General features: G+C 36.7%; 1 protein-coding gene across 1 annotated transcript; it reads left to right on the top strand.

The window, feature by feature from the left end:
- Window positions 1-226: 226 nt before the first annotated feature.
- LOC107869446 lies at window positions 227-12,183 on the top strand. Its single transcript, XM_016715981.2, has 4 exons — window positions 227-514; window positions 9,471-11,339; window positions 11,472-11,627; window positions 11,725-12,183. The coding sequence occupies exons 2-4, from the start codon at window positions 10,911-10,913 to the stop codon at window positions 11,989-11,991; spliced, it is 852 nt and encodes a 283-aa protein (XP_016571467.1). The 5' UTR covers window positions 227-514; window positions 9,471-10,910; the 3' UTR covers window positions 11,992-12,183.
- Window positions 12,184-15,791: the final 3,608 nt, after the last annotated feature.

Raw genomic sequence — 15,791 nt, forward strand, 5'->3', positions numbered from 1 at the left:
GATCTCCTGTGTCTGTGAATTAAAGAAAGGAGGAGGTCAATCAAAAAGAGAAGCTAATTAATCAAAGGTCCAACTGATCACCACGCCTTACTCAAAATTAACTTTATTTCTTAACTAAATTTATTAAAATAAAATAAGAATTTAAATAATATTAGATCAAATATAAATATTTAATATTAAAAAAAAAAATATATATATATATTAAACGCGGAGGGTCTACGCACATGTATAAGCATAGAGTGATGCAGTTGTAAACTGAAGCTTAAAATGACGAAAATATCCTCTAATTTAATGTTAATATCGAGAAGCACGAGCTGACGGATAGCTCTGTGCTTATTCCCTTTTATAGTAAGTAAAAAGTAATAAATAGAGTTAATTGGGAAATTCAATCGTCATATGAAATGGTATTTTGGTATTTTGATTTTCAGCTCTTGTGGGATGCATCGGATTTTCCTAGGGTTCCACTTCGATTTTGTTAGCCCAAATTTTCTCTTCGTTTTGCTTCATTTCTCAGGTTAGTTCTTTGTTTCTTTTTCCAGTTTTCTTTGTGTTCTGTAATATGCTTTTGTTTCTTTTCCATTAAATTCTTACGACTTGATTTGTAAGGAATTCCATGAATTATAGAGCATATAATTTAAACAATCTAAACATGAAATAATCACAGAAACCTACAATTATAGTAATTCATTTAAGAAAATATACCTGAATCAGTTATATCGATTTCCGTGAATCTTGACTTGAATTGCGTGGAAGCGTTTAATCTTCTGTTGTTTGGCAAAACAATTTTCTTTACTGTCTTGTTTCTTTTACTAATTTCTTTCCGAATAGTTTAGATGGAAAATACGATGTTCCTCATTTTAAAAAGGGGAAGAGAGTCTTTGGGATGACTCAGTTGGTTTAGAGGGTGGTTATCCGTACGTATCACCTAGGATCGATTCCCCCCTCAATGCCTTTTGTGTCGAGTCTATTGTACAAGGCTTGTTCAGTGCGATTTACGTCTTCTGTGTGATTTATAGGCTATTACACAATAGGGGTTTACTCAGTGTGCATACACAATGGGGGTTTACTCAGTGTGCATAGAGTGCTCACTACATAGTGTTCACCTGAAGTGTATGTGATTGTCACGACCCGAGTCGGGGCACTAGCCGTGGCGGGCATCCCGAACCATGAAGGCCTAAGCGCTCCTTTCTTTCTGGCAATCATGCACAACATTCATTCATTATAAAAAATTTGCGGAAAAACATAACTAAACGGCACCATGGTCAATCTCATAACCCTGAACAATTTGGAAAGAAATTCTTAATATTCAACATATATGACACCCATCTGCGAAATCTCTAACATTACAATATCCAACATATGCCTAAAACAAAATTGGGACAAGGCCCCTAGTCAGATCATAAATCAAACAAATGACAACGTTTATGTAAACCCGACCTTCCGGAATAGAGAAGGCTTACAACTGCAAACTTCGGACAACTCAATCTACTGCGTAGCTGGACCTCGAGACTGTGTCTCAGATCCTGAAATATAGGGGGTCAATTCAGATATACTGGTATGTAAAACAACTCAAAATAACATGTTTTTATACAAAATAGATGAGAGCATATCGTAATAACAGCGTACATTATATAAGTAAAAATACATGGGCATGTTTAATAAATTTCAAATCAAATCTTGACAACCTTGAATCACTCTTTGTTATTCTTCTGAGCTAGTCGGTACACCCTGCAAATTTGAAATTTCACGGGCTATGTGGAACCCGACCTTAACTCGGCGGCCAAAGCTCCAATCTAAGTAGCCACCAGGATTTGGAGATGGTGATACCCCCATGCGAGCACACCGCAGGAATCCCCCCATATGAAATGTCCTAATTACTTTTATTATCCTCCCATGTAGGATACAATATCAAAAGACCCGCATCGGTAACTACGATTTCCAGCAATGAGCCCTTACACTCGAATGTCTTCTTCGGGTAACCTACTAGCTCTCTTAAGCCCAACTTTTAGTTCTTTAAAGTAGACATGTTCATACTTTAAAAACATTCAAAACTCTTTCTATTAAGGACATGTAATCACCGGGTATCGTCATACCCTGACTTGCAAGTCAATATCATATCAAATTCACAGCCCATCATATTCAAACATGCACATGACCACCCAAGATTTATAACATCACAATAGAGTCATCACTTTGAAATCTCAAGAACATTTAGGCATTTATCCTCTCTTTGCAAGATTCAAAACATGTGGTGGTCATGTCAATTTATTCAATCATATGCAATTCTTTCCCCTTAAAGCAAGAATGTAGTTATAACAAGAAACTCCCTCTCATCATATATAAACCATGTCAAACACCATGATATTGAGAAAAATCACTTTCAAATCTTAAGGCATGCATTTCAAATCATTCACAATGAAAATATAAACTTTAGTTCGCAACAAGAGAGGAAATTCATACTCATGCTCTCGATATTATTTTCGAAAGTTATGCATCATGGGAATATATATATATATATATATATATATCAATATATATATAGTTATAATTCAAGCTTGTCAATGCAAGCTTGTCACTTGTTGTTAGGAAGGCCTTGGCAATACGATAGGTCGACCAAATATGATGGAAGGTCCAATTGATATACACTTGAGAAGGATGGCCGAAAGGTCGCTCTTCATCCATTATTGCCTTCCCAAGTGAATGAATTACACCAAAAGATGTGAGAATTGAGGGAGAAGGGAAAGAAGGCTGAGAGTGAGGGAGAAAGAGGGGAATCCGAGAGTGAGAGAGTAGGAGAAATCGAGGAGCTCCTAATTTCTAAGGGGCAAGGGAGTGTGGTGATGATGGCTAGGAGGAAAGAACTATTTGTGGATCATGACGAGGACACTCCGATGCTCCTATTGGCTTATTGTTTTAATACTAACCCACTAATGTTTCCATTTCTCCTCCTATTTCTCATGTTGTGCAGGATTACGAAGATGTCTACCCGAAGGAATTACCACAAGAATTGCCCCCACTTCGGGGAATTGAGCATCAAATAGATTTTGTGCTGGGTTCACAATTGTCCAACAAATCGGCTTATAGGAGCAACCCAACGGATACTAAGGAATTGCAACGCCAAGTTGAGGAACTCCTCAACAAAGGGTATATCAAGGAGAGTATGAGCCCTTGAGCGGTCCCGGTGCTACTAGTGCCCAAGAAAGACGGGACTTGGCGTATGTGTGTTGATTGCCTAGCCATCAACAAGATAACGGTAAAATTTCGTCACCCTATTCCTAGGCTAGATGATATGCTTGATGAATTGAATGGTTCGTGTTTGTTTTCTAAAATTGATTTAAGGAGTGACTATCACCAAATTCGTATGCAACCGGGTGATGAATGGAAAACCGCCTTCAAGATCAAATTCGGTCTCTATGAATGAATGGTTATGCCATTCGGCCTAACAAATGCTCCAAGTACTTTCATGAGGCTAATGAATCATGTGATGAAGCCATTTATCGGAAAGTTTGTTGTTGTTTATTTTGATGATGTGTTGGTGTATAGTAAGTCCTTAGATGAGCATGTAAAGCATTTACAATGTGTGTTTGATGTCCTCCGAAAGGAGAAGTTATATGCCAATCTAGAAAAAGTGTTCTTTTGGTGTCCATGAGGTTGTATTTCTTGGGTTTGTGGTGAGCTCAAGAGGGGTCGAAGTGGATGAATCTAAGATTGACGCCATTAAAAATTGGCCAACCCCCAAAACCATAGGTGAAGTGAGAAGCTTCCACGGGTTGGCTAGTTTTTATAGACGTTTTGTCAAAGAATTTAGCACCATTGCCGCCCCCTTGACCGAAGTGATAAAAAAGGATCGACCTTTCAAGTGGGGAAATGAACAAGCTAAGGCCTTCGAGGACTTGAAAGCTATGCTCATCTCGACCCCTTTGCTACAATTGCCGAATTTTGACAAGACTTTTGAGGTCAAATGTGACGCTAGCAAAGTCGTCATAGGTGCGGTTTTAATGCAAAAATTGAAGCCTATTGCCTACTTTAGCGAAAAGCTCAAAGGAGCAACTCTAAACTACTCTACGTATGATTTAGAGTTGTATGCCTTGATTAGAGCCTTGGCCACTTGGCAACATTATTTGTGGCCTAAAGAATTCGTGATCCGAACGGATTATGAATCCTTGAAGCATCTACGGGCACAAGACAAGCTTAACCGGAGGCATGCCAAATGGATTGAATTTCTTGAAACTTTCCCTTATGTTATTCATTACAAGAAGGGTAAAGACAATGTGGTTGCCGATGCTTTGTCTCGAAAACATGTGCTTGTGTCTACTTTGTCATCTAAGTTAATGAGGTTTGAAAGCCTCAAGTCTTTATATCCCAAGGACCCTCACTTCGTTCCTATCTATAGGGAAAGTGAAGAGTTGGATAGGGATAGGTGGGTTACGGATAGGGGTTCCCATCCTTATACCAAATTTGATGGATACTTATTTAAGGGTAGACGATTGTGTGTTCCCTCAAGTTCATGGAGAGACTTGTTTGTGAGGGAAGCACACAATGGCGGTCTAATGGGCCATTTTGGGGTCGAGAAGACCCTCGGAATTTTGGAAGAACAATTTTATTGGCCTAGAATGCACAAGGATGTGGCCCGGATTTGCAGCCAATGTGTTGAGTGCAAAGGAGCCAAGTCACGACTCCAACCCCACGGATTGTACACCTCGTTGTCCACCCTTTTGCGTCCTTGGCTTGACATATCAATGAACTTCGTGTTGGGATTACCGAGAACTAAAAGGGGGCAGGATAGTATTTTTTTCGTGGTGGATCGGTTTTCCAAGATGGCTCACTCTATTCCTTGTTCTAAATGTGATGATGCGCCTAGTGTAGCCTCTTTATTTGTTGATAATATTGTAAAACTTCATGGTGTTCCGAGGACCATAGTGAGTGATAGGGGTTCTAAATTCCTAAGCCACTTTTGGAAGTCCATGTGGGGTAGGCTCGGTACTAAGTTGTTGTTTTCGACTTCATGCCACCTACAAATCGATGGCCAAACGGAAGTAATAAATAGGACCTTAGGGGATGACACTTGGGAGGAGCATTTACCGTTGATTGAGTTTGCTTATAATCGTGTTATACACTCAAGCACGGGGATGACACCCTTTGAGTGTGTATACGGCATCAACCCCCTTACCCCTTTGGATTTAACCCCTTTGCCAAGTGATCTTGTGATAAGCTTAGATGGAAGCAAACGGGCTGAGGCCATGAAGAAGCTACATGAGAAGGTGAGGTTGCGGTTGGAGAAGAAAAACCAAGAAGTTGCAAGGCGAACCAACAAAGGAAGAAAAAAACTCATTCTTGAACCGGGAGATTGGGTGTGGGTGCACCTAAAGAAGGATACATTCCCGTCTAAAAGGAATGCTAAGTTGATGCCGCGGGGTGATGGCCCATTCCAAGTATTAGAAAGGATCAACGACAACGCCTACAAGATTGATCTATCCCCGGAATGTCAAGTGCACAACACTTTCAACGTGTGTGACCTCTCTTGGGTGGACACGGTGGAGGATGGCAATGATTTGAATTTGAGGACAAATTCCCTTCAAGATGGAGAGGATGATACGAGAATTCCTAGGTCGAGACCTTTCACACGAAGCCAAGCGCGTGAGTTGCAACGACTCCAAGCCTTGTTCACATCCTTGGCCTTGTGTGAGGCCCTTGTGAGCCCATCCAAGGGCCTATACTTATTAAAATGTGAAGAGGCCCAACAAAACACCCCAAACCCACCCACTTAATGCCAAGGGTATTTTGGTCTTTTGTCCCTCCTTTGTAATTGACTATATAAGTCATTTGTTAGGGCTAGTCTTGTGGTAGTTGATTCATGATATTTTGAGAACACAAGACTTGTAATATTTTGAACTTTTCTCTTCCATTGGAGAAGCTCAAAACCGAAATTCCCAATTGGAGTGACACTTGGGTTGAATCTTGGCTAGAAACTAGGATCTTAAGGTCATTGAGTTCCTCTTGGTCCAAGTAAGAGCTTGGTGATAATATTCTTTAATCTTAGGGTCCTTTCATGTTGTTAGGGTTCTTAGATTCTTGAATATTGTATGTCAAGTTACTGTCTTTAATTTTGTAATCTTGTTGTTTGTGTTGTAACATAGTGAAGCCGTGTGGGGCTATTTTCGATTCACTATAGTTGATGCCACTTTGTTGCTCTTGTTGTTGTTATTGTAATCTTTATCATCTTGTCATTTTTGTAAACCTTGAAGTCTAGTGAAGCCGTGTGTGGCCTATTTCGATTCACTAACATTGTTGTTGTTCATCTTGTTATTCTTGTGTTCTTGTGTTGGCTTGACTCTCTTGATACACACTCACTTTTGTATCATGTTGGCTTACTGCCTCACATGGAAAATGCCATAACTTTTCACTTGGTTATTGGATTTAGGCGAAATTGGTATCTTTGGAAAGCTAATTCTATGATCTACAATTTGGTGGGTCTTAAGCTAAAAAATTCTCTGTGTATCAAAAGTTATACACATTCAAAGTAGGCCCTTGTAGAATCGAATATCAAACTTTGGATGAATGAATGACTCTTAGTTCAACTTTGCTCCAAGTGATTTTTATGGACACTTTTCACCTTATAATAACTTCATACACTAGGAGAAGGATCATGACACATGAATTTAAGTATAAACCATGGAATTAGATCTTACGCACGTAGGAATGACGGTTCGCTTTATAGCTCAAAAATGCGGGGTGTTACAGTGATAGAGGTTGTAGCGACTGCGTGTTATTCTAGGGTTCCCAAAAAAAGGGATATAGATCGAGGGGCTTACTTTTAATCCACTCTCTATCAAAGTAGGTAAGGGCGAGTTATAACTCTGGCTGCATTTGTTTTTATTAACATTCAGATGTCTGAATCTGAATGCACATTTTATAATTTGTATGTCTGAATCAGAATACACATTTGATTGATTAAGATGTTCTTTCTAGATCTGAAAACTGAATGATTAAGACTGTTTGTTTTTCAACATTTGAATGTGCAAAATTTATTTATTTGTATATATAGTAAAAATACAATTAAAATAAAAAATTAATCATATATTAGAAAGATATTTAGTTTAATATAATAAATTATTATTTGATTGAAAAAGAAACGTTCAAGTTTGTTAATGATAGTGGAGATGGTTTGTAATGATGGTGGTGGTGGTAGTGATTGATGTTAGTAACTAGTAATGTTGGAGGTGGTAGTTGAGATGGTAGTGATGGTTGGTATTGTAGTGATTATCATGATAATGACGATTGATAGTTGTGGTGGTGGTTGTGATGTAAAGTTGGTTGATGTTAGTTATTGGAAGTGTTGATTATGATGTCTGAAAAATGAATATATCATGGTTGACGATGCATTGGTGGTTGTTGGAGACGTTATTAGTTGTGATTGTGGAGATGTTGTTAGTAGAGATAGATTATAGCGATGATAGTGGTTGAAGTGGTGGTAGAGCTGGCAATACTGATGACAATGGTGGTGGTGATTGTGAAGAATATCCGAAGGTTATTGATCATGTATTAGTGGTATTTAGCTGTGGTGCTAATTGTGAAAGATGAGTTAGGCGGTAGTGGTTTATGATAGTGGTGGCACTGGAATTGGTGGTGGTGTTGGCGATGGTGGTGACGACGGCTATTGTAACATCTCATAGGCCCATTGCTTAGTGAGATATCTCAAGGGTACTTTTGTTTTTTTGTTCAATAATTTATTTCATGAAATTTAAGACGTTTCTTTAATGTTAGTTTTATACTTTTTTGTTCTCAGAACTTTATTTTCCCAGCCAAGTTGTATCAGTTACACACATTAATACAAGACCCTCTGTTTTCCTTCAAATCACACGATAAAAGTCTCACTTTTTCCTTCATCAGTTTTTTCAAAGCTTTCCAGCAGCAGCCGATAGCCCTTTTCTTTCATTAGTTTTAATAAGTTTCAGCAGTCAATATTCCTTTTCCTCCTCTTAATCACAACTTCTAAGAAACAAAAGAGAATTGGTTGGGAATCAAGTTCAAAATTTCGTCTTTCCATCTCAAACCGGTTAAACGTTTTGAGGTATGTAGAATTGTTTCTCAGCAGGTTTCTTTTAAGTTCTATTTTTCCAATTCAGATTATTCTTAGCCCATAAAAGGAAAACTGACTGCTTAATAGTTTTTTTTTATCTGTGATTGTTAGGCAAATTATCCTGCTTATAGTTTTTGAATAAAAGAACTCCCTTGCTTATCCTGCTAGCTATTCGTAGTTTCCCGCACCGGTATATTGTGATCTTTATCTCCACTTGGTGTTGCCGCGTCCTTTATTATTGTGCAGTTTATTCTTTGGCCAGCAGAAACTTGGACTGTTGACGGGTAAATATCTAACTGATTTTGTTGCCAAAACATGTTAAAATCTACTCTAATTGTTTAGGTGTAAGCTAGAAATCTTAACTGGAATAACCATAACCAATCCTTTTAACTCATAGGTTCTGTGAAAGCGACATCAAAACTTGATGGACTGTTTTCAGTAGCTTTAATATGGTCTCTGTTGGTTTTGTTTACTTACAGTAACGATGTGAATCCTTAACCGTTGTGTTGCTTACCAGTAAGGTATGTGAATCCTTAACCATTGTGTTGCTTACCAGTAAGGTGTGAACCATTTATTTAATTACTTCGTTGTGACTAGTCGATTGAAGTTATCTTAACATTTGAACAGGAAGAATTACTCCTAAAAATAAGATTCCAATTTGCTCCATAATGCTTATAAATGTTATGAAAAGAAACCTTGTCATGAATTCTTCACAAAATGTATCACGAATCTTCTTGAAAGCTTTAAAATGACACCAAATGAAAACATTATGAGTTCAGCATAATTGAATTCCCAACTTGAGGCCAAAAAGGGCTAAATTGTGTACATGAGCCTAAGAAGGCTAAATCACGAGCATGGGTCTAACATGGCTAACACTTTGAATATAAATACATAAGATAACCTCATGAGCATAAGGGGGTTAGCTAGCTTACCGTGAAGGCACAGGTTTAAACTACAAATGCCCGAAACTATGTTTGCCTACATAGGATAAAGATTATTCTGTAAATCAGATGACTCTTTTTTTCATGTGTCCCGAAAAGGGGCTAACCATGGATACTTGCTAGCAAATTATGTCATGTCACGTCCTATGCCCGGCAAGATATAGCACGGCTTAGCTGATCGGGCCGATATCAGACTCCATGCGCTCACATGGTGGTTTATGACGGTTCACTACTTTCTCCCACAAATAATCAAAGGAATTAAATTTACCTTAGTCCATCATAAGTTCGGTTTATATTTTTGTCCCTTTCCAATTATCTTCCTTTACATTTGAATTTTATTGTCATTTATAGTCTCTTGTTGTACTATCCTCTTGAAATGATTTTACATATATATACCAATACATTCCACATATTGATTGTCTTTGGCGCTACATCGTTTCATGATGTAGGTTCTGGCGCTCAAGTCCGCGGTCAAGCCCCTTATTAGGATCTCTATCTTCTGCTATTGGTGAACTTCTTTCCCACCAGGAGGCCGGACGAGGAGGCCGGACGAGATATGATGATTATTATATATTTTCTTTTCTTTCTGTATTAGTATTTATTAGAGGCTTCACAGTCTGGTGCAGTTGTCAAGTAAACTTTGTAATTTTCGGTCTTTATTTGTCATATCTATTGGTATTGTTGGATATTAAGCGGTGTTAATAAACTTGGGTGAAGTTTTATCTCTTACTTCCTCTTTATCCATTTGTATTAGAAGTATGCTCGGGTGATATGCCAGAACGTTCGCTCGTACTAGCTATAGCATCGGGTGCGTGTCACGTCCAGGGCCCGGGCTCGGGTCATGACAGCTATAGTAAGACTAATGGAGGTGGTAGATGTGGTAGCGATTGACAATAGTGGTTGATAACGATATTGGTTTTCAATGGCGGTTGTGATGGTGAAAGTTGATTGGTGGTTGACAATGTGTGGTGATGACAGATATGGTTAGTGATGGTGATTGGTGATTGTGGATAGAGTGGTAGTGAATATTATCCAACATATTTTTTAAAAAATATATTATCCAACATAAGAATATCTCTTAATGATATTAAAGACTTAATTTCAGATCTGAATGATTAAGACCTATTAAGAGCTAAAATCTTAATAAAAAATAAATACACTTAATGGTTTGAAGTGTGAACCATTCGGATTTAAACCTCCATTAAGGACCCGTTTGGCCATAAAAAAATATTTTACTTTAGTGAAAATTGGGGTGTTTGGCCATGAGACTTTTTATACAACACCAACAACAAAGGCAACGTTATTGTCTCCTATCACATTTGGTTGTATCTTGTAGGTAAATTAGTTAAGTTGGGTGATTTTGATAGTTTTAAAAATATGGAGCATAAATTTATAATTAAAAAAGTCTTTCCAAAAGTCTAAAAAATATTTTCAAAAAGACATGGTCAAAACAAGTTTATTTAAAGTATAAGGTCTTCTAGCAGATACAAAACAAGTTGTTGTTGATGATGACCAAAAGGATAGAATCAGTGCTTTACCATTACATGTTAATTGATCCTATCCTTGCTCGGTTGCCTGCTAAATGTGCCGCGAGAACAAGTATCTTGTCGAAGAAATGGAGATGTAATTGGGCAATGCATCCATAGCTGATGTTGGATGAACAATTTTTGATGCTCTTGGCGGTAAAATCTCCATCTTACTTCAAACAAACTGTAGATGAGATTCTCTTAAGACATCGCGGAGATATGGTAAAGTTTGCACTAAGTAATGTTAAACCAGACACGGCAAAAGCGCTTTTGCCATCACATGCAGATATAGATAGATGGATGGATTCTGTCACCGGAATAATGTCAAGGAGCTAACACTTGCCATGCCATGCGATATTCGATATGACAAATGTGTTCAACTGTCTAACCATAACGTTTTTGAAACTAGACAAATGTGTCATCAAACCACCTATATCGCGTCTTGACTTTCCAAATCTTACAACTTTCTGTATGACGAATGTAACCATTGACCCAGCCACAGAGTTTTGTGTTTTCAAGTCACCTCGTCTTGTCGTTTTGCACTTGATATATTGTGATGGCACTCAATACCTGAACATTGTTTCACCAAGATTAGAGTCCTTGTATGTGTCAAACTCCCACTATCTCGTGCTGAATTACTTTGTCAACTGTAATAATTTGAGAAGGCTGCGAATTCGATCTGACAAATTGGTTGATGTTTTGGAACCTGTTGAAAGTTCAACCTTGAAGAAGTTCTTTTTTCAAGTGGCAGATACAGTCCAGGCTCTTAATTTGGATTCACTTCTCCTTGATGTAAGAAATAAATTTGTTATTTTACTTTTTTTTTTCTCTCGTAACATTTGCATTTGTTATTTTACTTGCATCTCTTATATATAGTAATAATAGTTTTTAGGTGATTCTTATATATTTGTATTTGCTCCAAAGCTTTGTTGTGCAGATACGGTTCGTAAGATGCTTCCTTTTTCAGTCAGTTGGTTGTTGCATCTATCAATGATTGTTGACTTCAGAAATTTGAGTCGGACTTCTGGTGCTCTGCTATTAATTAAGAGTGCCCCCAATCTGATTACACTTGTGATTTGGGTAAATATATGATCTAGCTCGTTAAATTTTATATTCTTATATTTGAACATCTGACTCTAAAATGACTTTTGTATTTATTGCACTCGTATACCATTAGGTCTATGGTGCCGCTGAAATTGCTGAAGCTGTTTCCGAATATCTGAAGACACCAGCCTGCTTGAACCAACCGCTCAACAAGCTTAAACACGTGACCTTAGGTTTGTCTGGGGCTTCAGAAAGTGGATTGACTTTCACAAAGTTATTGCTCTCTCGCACTCCATCTTTGGTAAGGATGCGCACACATGGTTACAAAAGCAGTGGTTACGAGGAAGAGTTGTTGCGCTTTCCCAGAGCTTCTCCCAAGGCCAAACTTATAATTACTTGAATATAACCAAAGATTCGAAATAGCTGGTTTGTTTTCTTTGGCTATATATGTCACCGCTGTCTGTTATGTCTTTTCAATTTCGTAGCAAACCAATTGGAGCTTCAGTAATATTTTTGATGAATTGTATTTATAGATGTTTTGGTTTGAGGCAGCAGGCAAATTCAAAATTTCTTAACAACTTCAGTGACTAAATATTGTCTAGTCATTAAATTGAACTAATCTTGTAGATATGCTGTCGTTGAATCTTCTAAGAACATTTATTGCATGCATCGGTTGTTTAGCAATTGTAAACATAGGTAGAAGCATTGTTTGATATGCTTTACATGGGCTGAGGGTCTAGCAGAGACAGCATACCTACCAGTTGCGGAGCTAAGATTTTCATTGAGGGGTTCAGAAGTAAATATACAGACTAGTCGAAGGGGATTCAACATCTACTATATATACATTAAAATATTTTTGAACGTGTAAAAATAATATAAAAATAGTATAATTTTTCATCGAAGGGGGTTCGGATGAACCCCTGATTACAAAGTGGATCCGCCACTGATCTCTACCTTCTCACAATATAGGAGTATGTCTGTACACACCTCTCTCCCCTGATCACACTTGTGCAATTGCACTTAAGGTAGAGGCTTGCCAATTTTGATCACACTTGAATCTTTAAAACATGAATTTTTATAGCGATTCTGCTTTAGCTCTCGAACATTGCAAGGCTAAGTCAGAGACTTTTGTTTCACCTATTGCTGCATACCTCCTGGGATCGATTTAATGATCTACATATGCAAATCTTTGCTTTTTATTTTCTTTTAAACGGGAGAGGGGATTACAAGATGATGAGTCATAACCTCGCCAACAATGTGAAAGTTCAGGTAGCCAACCGACGGAGCTACTAAACAATTAGATTACAATGGACTTGTTCAAAACAATCAATTTTTGAACTTCTTGGTTTCAAGGAAGAGTTGTTGTGTTTCCCTAGAGCTTCTCCCATTGCCAAGCTTTTTCAAAGTGTCTGGTTGTTTTCTTTGGCTATATATGCTACCATTGCCTATTCATATGGCTTTACAATTTTGCAGCTAACCAGTAGGACCTTCAGTAATATTTCCCATGCATAGTATTTCGAGATGTGGCACAAGGCATATTCAAGATTTCTTAAAATCCTCCGTGTATAAATCTTGCCTAGTTATTAAACACCATTATTACGCTGTTTTAGTCTTCTGTGTATGTTGTTGAATCTTTTGAGCAGACTTTAAAGGAACACGTTGGTTGTTTAGCAATTGTTAGCATACATAGAGGCATGTTGATTTCGACAAAAGAGTGCTCCAAATACACAGATCTCTTTAAAAACTTTACCTTTTTTTTGCTATGTTTCTCCTACATTGCAGTGGTAGAAAACAATCTAACACTGCAATGTAGGAATAGGTGAGGATGTAAGGAGAGGCATTGTACTGAATCATCAATGTTTCGGTTTGATCTCATTCATCTTGTCATGAGAATGTAGCTATATATATATATATACACAAACAATTTTATGTATAGTTGTAATTTTCCGGCGAAAGGGATTCATATGAATCTCATACGCCGCCTTAGCTGTGTCCATGTCTTGGTCCCCATTTTCCTTGACCACAATATAATGGAAAACATGTCTAGCAGCTTAGCAACCAATAATGTGGTTTTAATATTTAACCTTGCTGACAGAAAGACACTTTAATAATATACTACTCTAATAGTTGTCTAAATGTTTCCGTGAGCTACCTTTGATTACACTCCAATGATGATGTAAAGCGATGTACTATTTGTAGAAGTTATAAATGTATTTTTTGATTGGTTTGATTTGGATATGACACTTTTTGTCTAGTTTCTGAATTTCTAAACTTCTTTTTAAAAAATAATGATTAGATATTTGTTAATTGCAAATTCATGTTTTTACTTTAGAAATCAAATAAAAAGATGAAAAAACATAGAATCCAATTCCATATAGTCATGACTCATCCTAGAATAACAAAATGGTGAAAGCTATTATCAGTTAAATCATAAACTTTGCATTTGTAGATGAAATTTCGATACGAATCCAAATTAGTCGATTCAGCAACAATTGCTAAACAGCCAATGCGTTCCAGCAAATGTGTTACAATGCGAAGGCAGTGGTAGCATACATAGTGAAATGAATTGGATATAGTGAAATGAATTGGATATCTTCAACTCCAAGTGCTAATTTCAAAATATACGCAAATCTTATCCATCATTACCTCATGAAGATAGTGATATTATTTCCGAAAAATCTTTGACTCAAGTGGAGCAACGATTTGGGCATCTCCAAATTCCAAAAACAACACATGGATTTGATAAGCCTAATCAAGAACGGGCCATAAGTCAAAGCATGTATAATCCTACACTGGACCATTAACAACCCATGAAAAAGAGTCACCAAACTTCATACAACTCAAATATAACATGGCCCACTAAAGGATTCTCCCACCAATTTGGTTAGCATAGCCATAGGCAAACAGGAAACCATAAAACGACAAACTTTGAAATGATCAGATACCAATTTAGCTAACAACATATAAAATACGACACATAAAACAATAGAACTTGTAATGGCCAGCTTGTGTCCTCTCAATTTCCAATTCTCCATAACATCCTACTATTATGAAAAAACACTTGTTATGTCCTTACGCTTCATTTGGTTGCCGGATAGAATTACTTAGATATTAATAATATAAAATTTGGTTATAAAAGATTTTATTATTCAAATATTACTCATTCATGTATTGATTTATTTCATCTTGTATTTTGCATAAAATTATTATCCTTTTATCATAACTTATGTGAAGGAATTTGAAATATGAAGATTAAAGCATTTAAATTTAACTATAAATTCTAGTAGTATAAATTAATTAACTTTTACAAATAAAATTTACTTATTTTAAAAATATATACGATAAAATGCTACAGACAGTGGCGAAGCTAGGATATTCATAAGGGATCATACGAACTAACCGAAGGGGGTTCAATGTCTAATATATATACATAAAAAATAATTTTAACCATGTATATATAGCATAATTTTTCGCCGAAAAGGATTCGATGAACCCCTCGGCAAAGGGTAGATCCGCCACTAGCTACAGACGTACATAACAAATGATGCAAAATACTTTTTGAAAGTCTAAGAACATTATAGTCAAAAGAAAAATATTTAACTCATCAAGGGATAATTAACAAATCATACGATAACATTTCACATAAAATAAAATAAAATAAAAGAACTGCAAATATTGATTTACAACGTAGATATATATTTTAAAGTGTAAATTGATAACCAAACGTGCGAACACTTCTTTACCATCTTGGTTAACCAAACACGCTTATGCAAATTTAAGGTTTGATAACCAAACGCGCGAACACTTCTTCACCATATCGATTAGATATTTGTGAACCAAATTCATGCGCTTATTCAAATTTAAGGTTTAAATAGTTCAACGTGCGAACACTTCTTCACCATATCGATTAGATATTTGTTAACCAAATTCATGCGCTTATGCAAATTTAAAGTTTAAATAGTTCAGGAGGTGATAGGATCCCCGTGAAGGTTGAGTGTATAGTTGAAATTTGATCGTAGTTGGAATTTTGGATAAAAATTAGAGGGATAATAGATCATTTTTCTTATTAATTAATAAGATCATACTGTTACTAAACGTAGAGTATTAATTATGATAATTTTAATACATAAATAATTTATTTAGTATTAGTAGTGAATAGTACTGACCTAGTGAGTAGTCTAATACTACTACTATAAAAAT

The sequence above is a fragment of the Capsicum annuum genome, chromosome 4 (assembly GCF_002878395.1).
Source record: "Capsicum annuum cultivar UCD-10X-F1 chromosome 4, UCD10Xv1.1, whole genome shotgun sequence".
NCBI classification, from domain to species: Eukaryota; Viridiplantae; Streptophyta; class Magnoliopsida; order Solanales; family Solanaceae; genus Capsicum; species Capsicum annuum.